A 19,692-nucleotide genomic window follows, 5' to 3' on the forward strand; every position below is an offset into this window, starting at 1 on the left:
GTTTTCTCAAGCAACTTATTAACAATCAAAGGTTATAAAACTGGGTGAGTTATTAACTCATAGTGAGCTTAGCTTCCACAGGGAACATAAACCTCAAAGTGAAATTGTTTCCTCATAAAATCAGATAAAAAAGAAGCATCAGATACATTCCCACATCATAAACATCCAATATAACTATATATCCTGACTTGGGAATTATTTTAACATACCAACAATTCATAATACCCTGAGCTCAAAATTCAAGTTCCAAAGTGAACATCAAAATTAAAAATTAAAAGAATAACAAAAGTACACATGGCATCTTTATGGTCATTCTTCTCCCAAGTCCCCACTCAAGCCTTGACACATTCACACACACACACACTTTAAAAAATAAAATATATAAATAAAATAAAAAGCAGTTAGTGGGGCCAATTCTCTAGCTTTTAGAGAAGTGTTCAGTCTAGTTCTCTGATTACAAGTTCCTCTTAGGTTTTGTTTTCTAGAACAACACAATGATCTTTTGATTATTACTAGTCTAATAATCATGTATTTTGAAATTACCACCAGGATGAGAGAAAATAAATTTCCACTCTCAAAATTGAACTTAAATACTAGTATAGAATAGACACAGACACTTCATTATTACTTTAATTGACTGAATAAGACTTATAAATGAAAAACCTGTCATTTTGATATAGGGGCTAAAATAAGGTCTAAAAAAGCTGCTGTTCTACTCATGTCAAGAGGGTTTGCTTCTTGAGTGCCTTGAGACGTCAAAATTCATTGTTGACCACATAATGAAAGTCCTACCAACCTGAACATGTGCTGTGAGGTGAACGTAAATGATGACAGAACTTCTGGTCTTTTCACAGGATGCTCTAATATAATACATTAGTCTACCTTTCCTTCGATATCGATGTTTGGTTTCCATAATTGAAACCAACTGCATCTTCGGTGGAGTCAGGAGCTCTAAGTTCTCTTGAACTTTGATGAGTACAGATCACGTGAGTATCTTGTTAAAACACAGAAGATGATTCAGAAAGTCTGGGATGGCATGTCCAACAAGCTCCCAAGGTGATGTTGATGCTACTGTTTGGGATCCACACTTTGAGTAGCAGGACTCTAAGCAACATTTTCAAACAGAAATAACCTTAACCAGAAGTTTATTCTCAAAATATACAGCCTCTACCATGAGTTTACAAAAGAAGACAGTATTCCAGAGCCTAAACAAGGTATCTGCTCCCTTTCCCTTTTCTGTGATTTTTACCAGCTGGTTGTAAACCCAATGTAATACTCTAAAGGGCAAATTTGAAGAATCGCTTTTGTGCTTACAATTTACTGGGGCCCATATGGATGAACACAAAACCTCAAATTCTGTAGTGAAAAGGTTGATTCAAAATAAATATTTTTTAATTATGTCAGATACGAAAGAATAAGTGATGCTTACAGTTTATAAGAGAATCATTTGGAATTAATCATTTTCATTTCCCCCACAAAATAAATAGCTCACACACTAAAGAAGATATCTTTCCTGAATCAGGAGAAAAAAAGCTCAAGAATAATAGGCATGCCTGTGGCATAGTCATAACATTTTTAGTGAGGAAAATACCAAGATGGAGACGTGCAAAAGTATATAGGAGGAGAATACCAAGAGAATTACATGGTAGCAAATCGGCTGTAGAACCTGGAGCCGGGGGGTGGTTCAGGGAAAGAGAATAGCTGGTAAATTTCAAAAAGACTTTAACTGGAGAAGATTATACATGAGAGCAATAGTCCATTCCCTTCAGGAAAATCAATAAATCCCCATCAAGTTTCATTTTTAGGTTTTCGATCATGTGTTCTTTTCATATGGCCATTGGTCCAACCTCCTCCACAAAACTCAACCAACCATCAAAAGAGTTAAGTTGGTAATGAGTCAAGCTGGCTACAACCCTGGATGTATCTCAAGCCAATGAGGGTAGACTTCTCAGAGGAAGGGGCAAGTACAGTGGAATCACGCACGCCCCCCGTCTGGAGCACTTCTGAGCGCCGGGGGCTGAGAGGTGCCTCAGTGCTTGCGCGTGCTCTTCAGCCCCATGACCATGAAGGTGGCAGCCATCAGTTTCTCGTAAACGAGGAACATGAGAGCAGCAGTCAGGACTGTCTGCAGCAGCTTGGCTTCAAGGCCTTTGTAGAGTCCCGCAATTCCAAAACGCCTGAAAGGAAGGGATGAGGAAAAAACAAAAGGTTTTCAAAGAAACATACTACTTTGCAAAGGCTTCTTCTTAGGATCAAAAGAAGCAATCAAAGTTTTAGATATTAACAGACTTCTGTTACTTAAGTACTTTATCTTTGAAGGTGCTTGGGAATTGACAAAAGTTGATTATTTCTTCAAAGCCATGATTAATCAGCGGAATGATGATAGGTTCTCACAGACAGGGTACAGATCCTAAAATCCTAAAACCATTTTAATGCCAACATCTAAGATTAACAAAGAACTTTTAGATCTTGACTTTTTAAGGCTCTCTCAACAAAGTTATTTCAACCTAACAGTCCCACTCCAGTACTCTTGCCTGGAAAATCCCATGGACGCAGGAGCCTGGTAGGCTGCAGTCCATGGGGTCGCTAGAGTCGGACACAACTGAGCAACTTCACTTTCACTTTTCACTTTCATGCGCTGGAAAAGGAAATGGCAACCCACTCCAGTGTTCTTGCCTGGAGAACCCCAGAGACGGGGGAGCCTGGTGGGCTTCCGTCTCTGGGCTTACGGGGTCTCACAGAGTCGGACACGACTGAAGTGACTTAGCAGCAGCAGCAGCAACAGTCCCTAAATGGTAGGAGAGCTGCCAATTGGTTTAGATCATCGCAGCCTGAACAGAACTAGAGAAAGTGACAGGAATGAAAATCTCTCCAATACCGAGTCTTTCTGTACATTTGACCCTTTAACTCCGTGGTTCTCAAATTTAGTGTATGTCACAATCACTGGGAAGGCTCGGTGAACCACAGATTGCTGGGTCCTATCCACGGAGATTCCGAAGCATTAAGCCTGGGATGGGACTCAAGAATCTGCATTGCTAATAAGCTCCCAGGTGATGAGGATAACAAGGCCCGCCTGGACACCAGCCCTTTAGAACGACTGCTCCAACAACAGAGAAGAATGCTTCAGCTAGAAACAGAAGCTGAGTAAATGATGTCTCCAGAGCTAATTATTGAGAGTGAATTAATCTCATCTGCTAGTTCATCAGCAACTCCAGGGCTCTATGTAGCACGCATGCAGACTGAGATATTAAAAGTCAAGTGCTCCATTCAGGAGCTATTCTACATTTTACATACTTGCTATGTGTGAAAACCTATTATTTGGAGTGAATCATGTGATAAATAGAAATGAAAAGCTTTGACTCATGAATGTCTCGTTCACTGGCTAACTTATGTTCCCCCAAGAAACCCAAGAAACTCCACCTTGGTATTTCTCAAGGTGAGGTCTGCTAGGAGATAACAGAAAAAAAAAAAAATCTATTAGTCCCTGTCCTCAGTTCCTGGCACAGAGTTTTAGGAGCTCTTGCTTATAATTTCCTAAGTGAAAAGAACACTAGGAACATTTCTTTATTCTAACAATTGGTCTTTGATCCTAGTTCCTGACACAGAGCTCCTAAATCCCTTAAGTCCTGGGTGGCAGCAGTGTCTTCTGTTCTAATGAGGTGATCCGTGCTGGACTCCTGGGTGGGGCTGGTCACCAGACAGACCAAGCAAAGATCAGAAGCTGGGAATTTCCAGCACCACCTACTATTCTCCAGAGAGGAGAGGGGGCTGGAAATGGAGTGGAAAATATATGTTTTTTATACAGTATTTTGGAAATACATATACTTTTTAATAGTGACTATCTCCTGGAAAAGAGACAGAAAACAGTGTAGATATGCATGTATTTATAACTTTATTGAAGTTTAAATGATTTCAGTTTGACGAGTTTTGACTGGTGGGTACATCCGTGAACCATCACCACGTTCAAGGTCATGAACGTACCCACCATCCGTCATCCCCAGGAGGACGCTGTCCTCACGTTCCTTTGCCGTCACTGTAGATCATTTTCTAAGTCTGAGTGATGAGCGTGTGTGTGTGCACAGTCGTGTCCAATTCTTTTGCGACCCTATGGACTGTAGCTCACCAGGCTCCTCTGTCCATGAAGCTCCCAGGCAAGAATACTGGAGTGGGTTGCCATTTCCTTCCCCAAGGGATCTTCCTAACCCAGGGATTGGACCCACATCTCTTCCGTCTCCTGCACTGGCAGGTGGATTCATGAAAGTGGAATCATACAATATGAATTCTTTTCTGTCTGATTTCTTTTACTCAGCGGAACTATTCTGAGATCCACCTACATTTTTGCGTGTATCAATAATTATTTCTTTTTCCTTTCTGAACAGTATCCCACTGTACAGGTATATCAGAACTTGTACCTACTCATTCAATGATGGACATTTGGGATGTTTCCAGTTTTGGGCTCTAACAAATAAAGCTGTTACTAACATTTATGCACAGGTCTTTGTGTAGACATGTTTCATTTGTCTTGGGTAAACACCTTGAAAGGGAATGGCTGGGTCTATAGGAGGTGTATGTTTAACTTTATAAGAAGATGCCACACTGCATTCCAAAATGCTTGTGCCATTCTTAATTCCCACCAGCATAGGAAAGTTCTAGTTGCCTCATTCTTGCCAACACTTGGTATGATCAGCATTTTTGTTTTTTCAGCTTTACACCAATTCTTTATCTTTGATTTTTTATCCCAAGCATATTCTATTTTTATAATAAACTTAGTTTAAAATATCTTACCTCTAGGAACACTAATAAAGTTATAATAGCTTCTGCCTCAAAGGTGCTGACCTATTTGATTTCCCCTTTAAAAGAAATGGGGAGATGACGACAGTACCTGCCTCAAAGGGCTGTTGTGAGGATTAAGTGAGATTACCCAAGTAGAGCATCTGGCTTAGTGTCTGCCACATAATAGCTCAAAAACGCTAACTCCCCTCGCCATCATCATCACTGTTGTCGTAACTGAGATTACAGCTGTTGTTCCTCTGCCTACCCTCCTTCCCTTTCCCATGATGACTGCGGCTCTCTGACACCTGCTTATTTCTAACAAGGGGTTTTGGGATACGTGATCAATGGAGCACTACTCAGCAGAGCAGTCTCTAGATTAGATTACAGGAGGGCTCTCCTTTGTTTCAGGTGTGAAAGTCACTCAGTCATGCACGACTCTGTGCGACCCCATGCACTAAACAGTCCATGGAATTCTCCAGGCCAGAACAGTGGAGTGGGTAGCCCTTCCCTTCTCCAGGGGATCTTCCCAACCCAGGGGTCGAATCCAGGTCTCCTGCATTGCAGGTGAATTCTTTACCAGCTGAGCCATAAGGAAAGCCCAAGAATACTAGAGTAGGTAGTCTATCCCTTCTCCAGCAGATCTTTCCGACCCAGGAATTGAACCGGGGTCTCCTGCATTGCAGGCGGATTCTTTACCAACTGGGCTATAGGGAAATGCCACGGTTCAGGTGTACAGCATTATACTTGACCTCTCTATACACCGCACAGTGATCACCACCACAGGTCCCATAATCAGCTGCTACCATACAGCTGACTCCTTTCACCCACTTTGCCCTCAAACCCTCAAACCCTCTTCCTCTTTGGAAGCTACCCATCTGTTCTCAGCACTGATGAGTTTGTCTGTCTGCAGATTCCACATTGAGTGAAAGCACAAAGCATCTGTCTTTCTCGGCCTGACTTATTTCACTTAACAAAACACTCAAGGTTCATCCATGTTGTTGCAAATGGCAGGATTTCACTGGAGGATTCCCTTTCTAAAAAAGTCCTGAATATTTCTAACTAACGAAGAACCAAGGACATGAACTTTTCCACAATTTCCCTAAATGCTCTCATGTGTCACTAAGCTCCTAAATGAGAAATGTCTGAGCACAGCAGGCAAGGGAGAAGTTTTCAGGATGCCGCTGCCAAGGCAAAAATACAAGATAAGCAAATCCAACCACTTCTTGGCAGAGACAGCTGTTAAAAGAGAGGACAGAATGTGAAACATCTACAAAGCTCACCTTACTCGCTGGTGAAGGAGATAGAGAATGTTCCGAAGACTCCCCAGTGTTCTGTTTTCTGGGTTGAGTCTGTGACGTCCAAACTAAGGAAGAAGGAACAAGACAAATAATTACCATCTGTTACCGCTTTCTTTTTTAAAAATTTTTACTTATTTATTGTTTCTTTTTTTGCTGTGCTGCGTCTCTGTCACTGGGCGCGGGCTGCTCTCTAGTTCCACTGAGCGGGGCTACCCTCTGGTTACAGTCGCTGGGCTTCTCACTGCGGCGGCTCCTCTTGTTGCCGAGCACAGGCTCAACAGTTGTGGCGCACAGGCTTAACTGCTCCACGGCATGCAGGACCTTCCCAGGGGAATCAAACCCGAGTCTCCTGCGTTTGGCAGGTGGACTCTTTACCACTGTGCTACCAGGGAAGCCCTGTTATCACTTTTTTTTAATCTTAATTTCCACTTATGTTGGAGTAACATCTTACAGCACATGGTAATAAAAATACCCTTTTAATATGTGAAAGTGAAAGTGTTAGTCGCTCAGTCGTGTCCTCCGACTCTTTTGCAACCTGGTGGACTGTAGCCCGCCAGGCTCCTCTGTCCATGGAATTCTCCAGGCAAGAATACTGGAGCGGGTTGCCATTCCCTTCTCCAGGGGAATCTTCCCGACCCAGGGATCGAACCTGGATCTCCTATACTGCAGGCAGATTCTTTACCATCTGAACCACTAAGGAAGCCCCTGGTGGCTTTTTTAGATTTAGATTTCATTAAGCCTATTTTTTCAATGAAACAAATGAAATATTTCAATGAAATAAGTGAAAATAAGAATTTTTTTCCAGTGAAGCAAGCATGAGAGTTTTCATTTTTACAGAGAATCATGGAGAAAATTCTACCTCAAAAGAAAAAATCACGCCCAGGATGAAGATTTAGATACTGATGGAATGGCTTCCAGTCTTTTAAGAAGTTATGACAAACATTAATCAGTTAGAATCTCTGTAGTCCAAGCTCTGCATGTTATGTTTCTATTATAAAAATGTCAAAATACATTTATTTGACTGCAACTGAAATTCTTTATATTAAGTACCAATTGAAAAATAGTCCATTGGTAAAAATACTTTTAACAGAAGGGAATAATCTTTTCAAACTAAAATACTTTCATTAACGCCTCCATTTTACTCATCGGTTTAAGTCCTTTGAATTTTTTCTCCCAAACACAACTTGAATCCCTCCCTTTCCACCATCGCATCTCATACACATGTGACCAAAATAGCCTCCTAACCTGAAACTCCCTTTTCTCTTATCCTGAATAGTCATAGTAGTCTTCTCAAATTATAAATGAGATCACATTATTCTTGTCTAAAGCCTTGCAACGGTTTCCTATTGCAGTGAGAATAAAATCCAGTCATCACTCATAGCCATCCTGCTTCTTTTCTGATCTCCTTTTGAGCCACCTCCAGCCAGTGGCCTCCCTTTCAGTTGCTAGGATTCATCAAGCTCTTAGTACACCATGTTCCCTCTACCTGGAAAGCTCTTTCTTCTGCTCTTTGCATGGCTGGGTCCTTACCTTCCTTTAAGTCTTGATTTACACAGGGCTCCTCAGAGGACCCACCCCAATCGTGCCATCTTAGAAGACCCCCACTGTGGCCCTCTCCACTAAATCACAGAATGTGGCTTACTTCCTTGATAGCTCCTTCCTCAACCTGCAGTTACTTATTTATGCTGATTTACTTGTTCGCTCTCTCCTCGGTTAACTCCCAAGGGCAGGGACTATGGCTTTTATTCACCACGTGCACCCCAGTTGCTCGTAGAATGGGTACTTAAAAAAATATTTCAAAGAATAAATAATTGAATGAATGAGAAACTAGAAATTTGAAAATACTTCAGGAAAGCTACATCATTCATTCCTTCTGAATGAATCTCTGATTCTGTAAAGGGAAATCTACCCTATGCACCAGGCCAATCAACCTGAATGTGAAGGAAGCAAGCTTATTATGTTCCTGAGGTCTTTAAAGAACTTCCTCCATACTTGGATTTTCTAAGACAGCAGGTGACCAAAGAAATTCAAAGTGTAAACTTTGTTCCAAACCAAAGAGAAAACCAACTGACAGCCTGACTAGTTAGCAAAATATCAAACAACGGGAAATTGGCTGAGAAATGCTCTGGAGCACTTCACGGCTTTATTAACACTGCTTCAAACAAAGAAACCACATTATTTTAGAATGTTGTCTGTCTAAATGCAGGAGAAGCCTAGCACTCACCCTCAGAATTGATTGTACTGTCTGCATAGGATAGGTGACCGTGGTGGCGACTGCTTTGGCAATTGCACCAATGAGGAACACATCCAGGGAAGAAAGCTGCAAGGCAAAGAAAGAACGAACTGCATCAGTCCACACAGTGAGAAGGGGTCAGGGGCTGTTTGCAGCTTTCAAGATCAGGGCTTACCTTCGTTCGTTTCTTTAAAAGCTGCCGTTTTAAGCCTTCATAGAACATGAACTGGATGGCAGGATTAAAGACCAGCAGCAGGGAGGGAAAGGTGCCGTTCCATAAAGCCAGGATCCCTTCATCCCGGATGATCTGGTGAAAAGCATCTAAGCGAGAAATCAAGGACCTTTGAGGACAATCCCCTAACTAGAAAGACAACGTGCCCAGAACACAGGCCAGACTGATTCTATCAAGATTTCCTTCTGGCAATGACAAGTTAATCCGTTAACTGCTTCTGGAGAATCATCAGATACTGACAGTCACTGAGTTATTGAGAGACTAACTTCAATTGTTGGCAACCCTTCCTGACAAATCTGGGGTTAGCAGGTCAAGTTTTCCTCAGTACTGATCATCTCCACCTCTGAGCTCTCTGTATTACACAGACAGAATGGGGAACAACAGCCTGTGGGTTTCACAGTGAAGGCCAGTACAGAAAAAGATAAGACAGTTCTCCAGAGTTCATTTTATAGGACTGCCTTTTAAGAAAATCACTGTCCTCATTATAAAGAGGGAAAGATGGGAAAGAAGAAACTGGCAGTGTGATACTATTAAAAAGTAGAATCTCAAAGATATCAGACACTAATTTTGTATCTTTATTCAAAGACAACACTGGGGGAGAAAAAGTAGCAAATTATTCTTCAGAAATATTCATCCCTTCCCACCTTCGCTCTATGGGCTATACTCCACCGGTATATTTCTCTATCCCTTGTCTTGAGGCTTGGCCATTGGGAGTGTGTTGGCCAAGACGATGGTAATAGACAAGATGCAAACGGGGGCTTGAAATATGCTTGTATGATCAGGCATGTCTTCCTGTGCTTTTGCTATCACCAAGAGAAGAACATCCTGAGGCTGGTCCCAGGAAATGGAAGAGAGACACATGGAGCTGAGAATCCTAGGCTGGAGTCATATTAGATGAATCAAATCCTTGCCAATCCACAGACACAGGAGCTAAACAAATGCTTACTGTTGGACATTGAGATTTGAGGCTGTCCTTATCATGCTGATAAATTCCAGATACAAAGAGAAAAGAGAACCTTTAAAAAGGAACACATCCAAAAGACACTCACCAATGATACCACTGTAGTTGGTCGGTACAATGTCTTCATTCCTAAATTTTGCCCCTTGCAGCTTCAGTCTGGTGTTTACCACCCAGAGTGGAGTTGTGAGCAGCACATTCACCACCCCTGTAAAGAGAAAGGGGGCGAGACAAAGGGAAAGCAAAATGTAACCTTTATGTTAAAGCTAAACACGTCCCTGTTCCAGTTATTTTTCTGCTGACCTACTAGGAGACCTGAGGTGAGGTGTCCCTTTGTGCCAAGGTACAACACAAGCCACCACTGTTAGAAGCAATTCAGAAGCCTTGCCAAGAGCGGGCTGGCCGGCAGCAGCGCCTCGCCACGGGAGGAGAGTGCAGAGTTTCCTCCTTTGTACACTAAGAGGCAATCTGTCAACTTATGCAGCATCCAAAGTAGCAATTTTGATATAGTTTTAAACACAGTTTTTAAAAACAGCTTTCAGATGGGGGAACTGATTTCTTGATCACATGCTAAATAAGTCCATGACAATATCACATAAAACACACACCTTCCAACTCTCACGTAAGTAGCTCACATGGTTTTAAGTGAGTACGGATCCAGTACCATAAAAGACAGGTGGGAGAAAGTGTGACATTTGAAAGGACTTCGACAGGGACTAGAGGCTCACAGAAGAGTTCCTCATCACTCGGGGAATTAGGACAGGCAGGCAGCAAGCAGTCGTTATGAACCATCACAAAAACACCTGCAACAGCTTCACAAGCATCGTGATTCTTACAAGCTTAAGGATGGGGATCTTGGCCACCCAAGGTGGCCTCAGAGTGGAACAATACAACGAGCCAGGTGCTTCTGTTTTGAAAACACACGATCCCAATTTTAGCACCATCTTGAGATATTAAGACATTCCTCATCAGTCCTGAAATGATTAGAGAAAAATACCAGACAGACTTGTAATAAAAATGCCTGACGCACAGTATATACTTTATAAATGTGTGTTAAATAAACGTTTAACAAGTAAACTAATGAACAAACTCAGCCAACAACCATTTACCAAGCTATCGGGCCACGCTCAGAAGTGAGAGGCACAATCGTAAAGAAGAGAAATCTTTTACAAACAGGATTGGGAATTCCCTGAGATCCAGGGTTAGGACTTGGTGCTTCCACTGCAGGCGGCACGGGTTCAGTCCCCAGTCTGGGAACTAAGATCACGCAAGCCCCATGGTGCAATCAAAAAACAAACAACCACCACAGCAACAGAGCAAGATTAAGGATGTTTTGATTTAAGGAATTTCAAACATACTATACAGATAACACCAAAGTTAATAAACTTGGTGAAAATGCCAGGAAATCCGAATCCTGAATTTTCATTAGTGGAATGCAAGACATTTTGGCACCTCTCTCTCGGGAACATTATGAGAACATATTTCTCAAAAGGCATTATCGTTTTATGAGTTGTATTTGTTAGAATTTTCCATATAACACCAAGGAGTCATCTTTAGTTATGACTCAAAATCTTCATACATTGTCAAGATACTGGTCATAATCTGAAAAAGTCGTAACTAAGATTCTTGCAAGTCTCATTTTAAAAAAGCACCAGTGCCCAAGAGGCCAAGATAAGAGTATCAATACACACTCATCTGCCCAGACTTTATAATGTATTCCTATTCAATATAATGTACACATCACTTAACAAAAAAACCAACAGTCCGAAAAATCAGAGTGGAAAGTACTATTGAGCAGTCTGCTGCTTTTGTTTTAGACGAAGACAGGCAAGCTCAGAACCAGAGATCACAAGCTTCCGCGGGTACTGTAGTGCAAACACCTTTCTAAACAAACGAAATAGGTCACCCATTAAAGAAATTCTTTGGAAATAAAAATTCCCTTCATGTTCTACTCGAGAGGTAGGCACACACAGAACAGGTCAGAGGAAATGCAGCTAAATGAAGATTTAGCCATTATTCAGGAATCTGCTTACATTATCCTGTTACCCACATGAGCTGAAAGACTGAGAGGATTCTAAGGACAATGTCAAGTACAAAAATGCATCATATCATTTACAGAAGAGAATACAAAGTCCTCGTAAGAACATTCTGTACTTCAAAGCTTTTTATCTGAGAAGATCTTTGTTCATACTCTAAGCCAAATAGATGGAAAGGTTACTTTTTAACCACTTTCATTTTATGAATTCTGAGAAAACATTTGAGGATCCAAGACAAAAACTTGTACCCTATATAAGCAAGCAAAGGACATTTCTCTGTGGAGGAAAAACCAGCTGCAAAAGAATATGATGAGCGATTTCAACTCTTACTAAGGTAAAATGGGTATGGCTGCAGAATAAAGAAAGCTGTCTGCTTATTTATGTGTAGGAAATTTCACCAGTTCCAAGTCATGGCCGTTATTTCAGCTCTAAGATGAGAATACCAATACTTTACCTACTTAAGAACAGGAGACTGTTCTCTTTCCAATTCAAGTGATTCTATTTTCTTTCTTTGTTCATAAAAAATAATTTACTGGAAAACACAATCAAAAATGAGAGATGAAGAACAGCTACTGAACATACTAAAATCATTCACTGATTCAGGGAATAATTGGAACACAGCTATTTACTTCTGAAATCTTGAAAACGAAGTTTTATTAGCAGTGAGTCTCCTGAGTTAAGGACAGAAAACAAAAACAGAGAACATTAATTGGGTGCTCTTCTGGGGAACATGTGCAATGACCGCTGAGACAAGAAAATAGCAGATCAAGGTCACCAATCTAAGAGTTTGGCTCCCTACAAAGGAAGGCGACTTGATACACTGCAGGAACAAGCCTGCCTTACCAGATTTAAGGCATAAAGGCAGGAAATTAATTTCAACTGTTGCAACAATGATAATACCATTGGCACTCAAAAAGAGTTATTGACAAAAATTCCAATTTCATAAAAATGGCAAGTATCTTCATTTATGTTATCTGTCAGGTTCTGGGCTCAAATTCTTCTCCAGGGTATTAAGCTACATGGGTTTTTTCCTGTGAAAATACAATAAATAGTAACAAATCTAAGTTTCTAGCACAGCCGGAGTAACAATAGCACTTGTGCATAGTTCTCCTGGGAGATGATGTAACTCATTCCTACAGTGATGGTAATACAATGACTGGGCTCACAGAAGGAAGAGAAAAAAGCTGTTCTCATTGTAAAAATGTGCAGGCACTGGGGAATTCCCTGGGTCCAGTGGTTAGGATTCGGCGCTTCCACTGAGGGGGCAGGGGTTCATCCTGGTCAGGGAACTAAGATACCACAAGCCCCGCAGTGCAGCCAAACAAACAAACAAAAATTCGTAGGCATTAAGATATAAAAACATGTTACGAGGAGAAGTTAAAACTCCTAACAGTAATTTCCAAGGAATTCCCTACCTTCAGAAAAAGAGAGGACCTATCATCAAAGAATCTCAGAATCATTAAGGACTATACAAATCATTTAACCAAGGGTCTCTCAACTGTGCCACTGTTCACGTCTGGGCGGCAGGGGTGCAGATGTGTAGGGTATGGAGCAGTGTCTCTGGCCCGCCAGCCACTGGATGCCAGGAGCATCCTCTGGCTGTGACAACCAAAAATATCTCTAGACACAGTCACACGTTCCCCATGGACCTAATGCAATCACCAAGTGGATTGGTGATTATTCACTTTATTTTTGGGACTTCCCTGGTGGCTCAGATGGTAAAAGCATCTGCCTACAATGCGGGAGACCTGGGTTTGATCCCTGGGTTGGGAAGATCCCCTGGAGAAGAAAATAGCAGCCCACTCCAGTATTGTTGCCTGGAAAATCCCATGGGCAGGCTGTAGTCCATGGGGTCGCAAAGGGTTGGACACGACTGAGCAACTTCACTTTCACTTTATTTTTGAAAACCTCAAAAGACAGGAATTCACTATCACCCCAAAAAGTCTATTCTTTCCAAGAGCAGTTAGAAGTTTTATTCTTATTGGTATTAAATCTACCTTCTTAAAGCAAGTGGAAACATATAAAACCAGCCAGTAGGTGTTTTTTTTACCTGAGATATGAACTGAAGAGTAAAAAGTTAGCCTGTCACTAAGTTGTGTCTGACTCTTTGCAACCCCACAGACTGTAGCCCGCCAGGCTACTCTGTCCATAGGATTCTCCAGGCAAGAATACTGGAGTAGGTTGCCATTTTCTTCTCTAGGGGACCTTCCTGACCCAGGGATAGAACCTGAGTCTCTTGCATTGGCACTGATCCCCACCAGGGAAGCCCAATTAGCAATTCTTAAGTGACTTTATGTGTATTTTAGGAGAAGTAAATGTTTATGACCTGCAAGTAAGTCACCTATGGTTTGCTCATCAAATATGTACTGTGTGTCTAGTATTTAGTTGGCAAAAAAATTCGTTCGGGTTTTCCCATACAATTGTTACATGCTAAGTAGGTGCTGATGATACAACAGGTACACAAAAAATGAAAATCTCTGTCCTTGTGAAGCTTATGTTCTAATAGTGTAAGACAGGATAAATAAGGATAATACGTAGTATGTCAGAGGATAAAGTTAAGGAGAAAATTTAAGCAGAGGAGGGAGATAGAGTTTTGGTGGTAGAAAGGGACTCCATTTTAGACAGTGTAGCCATTCGGAGAAAAACTTTACAGGAGGTGAGGGAGCTAACCATGCAGGAACCAGGAAGAGGAAAAAGCTTCAAGTTCACGGGCCCCGAGGGAGAAGTATTCTGGGACAGTTCAGGCTGGCGTGGCTGTAGTGGTGTGAGGGGCACGGATAGGTGGGCAGGACACACTGGGCTCTGGGGACTCTGGCTTTTATTCTGAGTGAGAAGGGAAGCAACTGGAGGCCTCTGAACAGAGGAATAATACAATCCCTCTATGCTTTAGTGTGATCACACTGGCAGCTGTGTTGAACACGTATTGAAGGGGACAAAGAAGGAAGCAGGCCATCAGTTAGGAGACTCTGAGGACAATCCTGGCAAGATTCAATGGTGGTTTGGGCTCAGGTAGTACAAGTAGGGGAAAGGGGCTAACTGCTAGATACCATATGAAGAAACAGGAAATAGGATTCGTTCATGGACTGGGGGTGGGGTCAGAGAGAAAGAGGATGAATTCAAGACTCTTGGTAGGGCAACTAGAAGATGAGAGTTGCCACTTAAGAAAATGGGGAAGACTGCAGTCCTTTGAATTGACTTAAACAACATTAAAAATTTAATTCATTCAACATTTAATCAGCACTTTCTGTGTATCAGCCACTGCATTAAGGTACTAGATATGCAGAGATTTTTTTTTTTTAAGTAATCTCTGCCTTTAAGGAGGGTCTAAGCGACTTAGCAGCAGCAGCAGCAGCAGTAAAAGATAAAAGACAAATATGCAGACTACTGTTATCCAGTAGCGTAAGCACTTAGAGGTATACACTGAGTTGAAGCACAGAGGGTGGGCACCTAACCCAGAATAAACCTGGGGGTGGTGGGTATGAGAAACAGGGAAGGCTTCCTGAAGAGGAGGTGGCGTGAGCGGAGAATAAAAGGATGAATAGGAGTTAACGAGACAAAAAAGAGCAGTAAGACTGCTTCAGGCTGACAACAGCAGCTGGCGAGGAAGGAATCACGGCCTGGGAGGACAGGCACAGGAAGGCCAAGCTAGGGAGGGAAGCAGTACCACAGCAGATGTGGTACGGGGGACCCTTATCCTGCATGTGTACGAGGCAGGGAGTGTCTTCTCTGCTGAGGGCGCTGTGACATCATCCTATCAGCAGGCAGCAGGGACTGAAGGGTTTGAGGCTGGGCCTAACAATCCGATTCAGACCTCAGAACAGCAGTTCTCAACCGCTTCTCTGACAAGACGTGTAATAGATGATGTTCACAATCCACGCAGACCCGTGGGTTCTAACTGTACGTCAATTCCATTCTTTTCTCACACTCTCAAGAAAACAGTTCAGAATGTACTAATAAATGAATGAGAATGATACCAACACAGTGGGCTCTCTTTAACCAGTTCCACATACTGGACTCACCAGATAAACCTGTGTTCCTCTTTCCCTTTACGGACATTCTGACGAGGCCATGGTGCATTGGCTCCTGCGGCCTGGAGGCTACGCTCTAGTGTCCCCATGCTCTTTTACTTCCATCCCACGGGGGCCGAAGCTTACCAAGAGTGAATTATGCCTTTTCTCAAACCTGTTTATGTCGGTCATATCTGTTACAGTAGACAAAGCATTTATAGGCACAGGTTATTGTGGCTCAGCTGGTAAACAATCTGCCTGCAATGCAGGAGACCTGGGTTCAATCCCTGGGTTGGGAAGATCCCCTGGAGAAGGAAAAGGCTACCCACTCCAGTATTCTGGCCTGGAGAATTCCATGGACTCTACAGTCCATGGGGTCACAAAGAGTCGGACACGACTGAGCGACTTTCACTTTCATACCAGAAAAAAAGCACAAAACTCCCATCAATGAGTGGATATGCCTTGGCCATACAGAAAATTAGAGAAGTATATATTCATATATCTTAGGTTAAAATAAAATATTTAAGGCACATGGGCCATTTATGACATTCCATACTTCTACTGACTTTTTAAAAGCTAACCACCCTACCATACTGGGCTAGCTGTTTTAGGTGTGGGAGAATCTACTGTAACTGTAAATTGTGTAAGAGTCAGAAAGGAAATCAGCAGAGTACAGTGAGAGCATGTAGGGCTTCCCTGGTTGGCTCAGATGGTAAAGAATCCACCTGCAATGTGAGAGACCTGGGTTCGATCCCTGGACTGGGATCCCCTGGAGAAGGGAACAGCTACCCATCCAGTATTCTGGCCTGGAGAATTCCATGGACTGTATGGTCCCTGGGGTTACAAAGAGTCGGACACAACTGAGCGACTCGCACTTCACGGCGAGAGAATGTAACAAGGGGTGGTGTATACCTCATGTATAACGGGAAGCCAGACACAGCAAACAAACAGCTCTGGACAAGCACAAGGGAGAAGATTTCATCCTATATTCCATAAAATAGTAGTTTCATGGAAAGTTACCTAAGTTAGTCCCTGACAGTGAGACATAACCTTTTCAATGTAAATATATATGGAAACTAATATAATCAAGGTATTACAAACATTTAGTCTCAGGAATAAAAGATCATACCAGACTTCCATTTGTTGCAGTTATATAAAAAAGAAGATCCCCTCTCTATAGGCTGGATTTATTCTGATTTTTTTTTTCAGTGAACAAATTTCAAACCTGAGCTCTTCAAATTATAAGTGTCTGAAAACTATTCTTCTAGAAAGGCTACCTGAGCAGAACTGTGCAAAGTGTGTTAGTGAGAAAGACTTGAGAAGCAAGGAGATCATAGCAGAGCAATGGTCCAGGTGAGGGATAGTAATACTAGATTTGGGGAAACAGTTATGGACATGGAGAAGAGGGCATGCGTTCAAGAGATCTTTAAGAGACAGACTGGTGGTTCATGAAGCCTGAGCAGACACAGAGGGAAAGAGAGCACTCTCTATGAAGACCTCCAGATTTCTGTCCTGAGCTACCTACTTATTCATTCATTTCCTCAGAGAAAGTGCATTACACTCTCTATTTGAAAGCTGGTCTGGCTGAGGTTGGGAGTCTGTGTATGCATGCTCAGTCGCCTTCAGTCGTGTCCAGTTCTTTGCAACCCTATAGACTGTAGCTCTTCAGGCTCCCCTGTCCGTGGGATTCTCAAGGCAAGAGAGTTGCCATGGAGAGGGTTGCCATGCCCTCCTCCAGGAGATCTTCCTCACCCAGGGATCCAAGTCAAGCCTCCAGCATAGGCAGGTGCATTCTTTAGCCACTGAGCCACCTGGGAAGCCCAGAGTTGGGGGTGAGGGTAGTCAAAAGGTAGAAAACTTCCAGTTATAAAATAAATAAGTCATGGGGATATAATGTACAAGGTGACTTTACTTAATAAAGTTGTATTGTATATTTAAAAGTTACTGAGAACAAACCTTAAAAGTTCTTACCACAAGAAAAGAAATACATTTGTAAATATGTGTGATGATGAATGTTAACCAGATTTGTTGCAGTGTTAATTTCACAATATACACAAATACTGAATCATTATGTTGTAAACCTGAAATTAATATAATATATGTCAATTATATCTCAATTAAAAAAAATAAAGTTGGTTCAAGGGAAAGTTTATTATCTAAAAATCAACTAAAGACTAGGTCGCGTGCTGCTCGCTGGGGTTGTCGCCTTAGAGATCTGCACGGGCTGGGCTTGCGAAAGGATCAACATGCCTAGATTTACTGCATCCTTCCTTGGACGAGGAAAAGAAAAAACATAAAAAGAAACGGCTGGTTCAAAGTCCAAATTCTTACTTCATGGATGTAAAATGTCCAGGTTGCTACAAGATTACCACGGTCTTCAGCCATGCTCAGACAGTAGTGCTTTGCGTAGGCTGTTAAGTGCTGTGCCAGCCAACAGGAGCAAAGGCCAGACTCACGGAAGGCTGTTCATTTAGAAGGAAGCAACACTAATGACCCACACAACTTCTTGAATTTGTGTTCTATCGCAGAAAGCCTTATCAGTTCATAATTCCAGTTAATCTACCAAGATAATGTAATTACATTTAATTTTGTAAGGTATACAGCAACACTCTCCTATTTTGGTGTCAGTTTTTCAATAAAGTTTTGATTATGGGCAAAAAAAATAAATAAAAATAAAAATCAACTAAAGACTAAAATAAGACTACTAAGCATAAGAAAGGCTCAGAGACCAAATGAAAAGTAGCAGTGGTCTCACAAGGTGAAGAGGAAGAGCTGGGCCATGAATGCTCTTGGCCTGGCTACGGTTTTCAGTCAGATCATTTGCATTTCAATTGGACATTTACATTATTCAGCTGTGCAGCTTCCAAATCTGTAATTTTTCAAAGAATATATCAAAAAGTAAGTCCACAAAATACCAACACTAAATGGACAACATTTAAATAAATTAATTGAGATACAAACTAAATAGATAAGCACACACACAAAAGGAAATAGATCTACTCTTTTCCCATCTCTTTAATAAAACTCTGATTAACTCAACAAATACTTTATTTATTCAGCAAATATTTATTGAGCTCCTACTACGTTAGGAATTGTTCTTACTGAAAATTTAGCAAGGGAGGGGGAATATATGTATATAACAATATATATGTATATGAATATATATGTATATATAATAACTAAAGTGAAACTGAAAGTAGCTCAGTCGTATCCAACCCTTTGCAACTCCATGGACTACATAGTTCATGGAATTCTCTAAGCCGGAACACTGGAGTGGGTAGCCTTTCCCTTCTCCAGGGGATCTTCCCAACCCAGGGATTGAACCCAGGTCTCCCGGGTTGTGGGTGGATTCTTTACCAGCTGAGCCACAAGGGAAGCCCATATAATAACTAAACACAGCTATATAACTGCAACATATATTATCTTACATACGTAATATATACCTCATACGTATGAGCTATACATAAGATACTGCTCTATATCTTATAGTGTTCTATTCCACCAAGAAGAAACAGACAGTAACTAAATATTCACAGTATCAGGTTAATGGCTTCCCAGCTCTTCTGAAACCTCAGGTGACAAGGATCCAAAGACTTCTAAAATCGGGCTCCTTAACTCTCCAACTTACTGCTCATGTTCCTATACTCTCTTTACCCACTCACTAAATTGCAGAGCTCACTGTTCTAAACAAGGTCCTATATTCTCTCAATTCCCTCCATCGGGAAACCACCACCACTTATCTCCAAGTGCTACTAATTCTGCCAAGGTTCAATTCAAGAGCCACTGCTTTCTATATGCAGGTATCTCCCAGCCAAAAGGGACCCTCTTTCTCCTATGAACCCCAAAAGTATTAATGACTATGATGATACTGACTACACTGAGCTGTGCACTAAGATCTCTTTGTCACACCTGACTAAACGCTTTCACACTAAGAGTGGGCTTCATGGGTATGCAACCCTGTCTCGTGCTTGGTGTAAGGCTTCACTATCAACCATCTTGGAGTGCTTAATCAATTGTGAACAGGAGTCCTGCATTTTCAGTTTACACTGGACCCTGGAAATTATGTAGCCAGTCCTGTTCATGTTAAACATCTCAGTCCAAAAAACAAAACAAACAAACAAAACCCCCAGAAAATAAGCAGGAAAGGTACTGTAA

General features: G+C 41.7%; 1 protein-coding gene and 1 pseudogene across 1 annotated transcript in view; one reads left to right on the forward strand and one right to left on the reverse strand.

The window, feature by feature from the left end:
- Positions 1 to 1,128: 1,128 nt before the first annotated feature.
- SLC25A17 (solute carrier family 25 member 17) overlaps positions 1,129 to 19,692 on the reverse strand; it is a 42,832-nt gene continuing 24,268 nt past the window's right edge. The window contains exons 5-9 of the mRNA XM_019961859.2: positions 9,586 to 9,702; positions 8,480 to 8,625; positions 8,296 to 8,391; positions 6,054 to 6,136; positions 1,129 to 2,177 (exon numbers count right to left, since the gene is read on the reverse strand). Coding sequence (XP_019817418.1) covers positions 2,030 to 2,177; positions 6,054 to 6,136; positions 8,296 to 8,391; positions 8,480 to 8,625; positions 9,586 to 9,702 — 590 coding nt within the window. The 3' untranslated portion in view covers positions 1,129 to 2,029. The remainder of the gene's footprint in view (positions 2,178 to 6,053; positions 6,137 to 8,295; positions 8,392 to 8,479; positions 8,626 to 9,585; positions 9,703 to 19,692) is intronic.
- Positions 17,721 to 18,204, forward strand: LOC109558297 (small ribosomal subunit protein eS27-like; annotated as a pseudogene).

The sequence above is a fragment of the Bos indicus genome, chromosome 5 (assembly GCF_029378745.1).
Source record: "Bos indicus isolate NIAB-ARS_2022 breed Sahiwal x Tharparkar chromosome 5, NIAB-ARS_B.indTharparkar_mat_pri_1.0, whole genome shotgun sequence".
Classification (NCBI taxonomy): Eukaryota; Metazoa; Chordata; class Mammalia; order Artiodactyla; family Bovidae; genus Bos; species Bos indicus.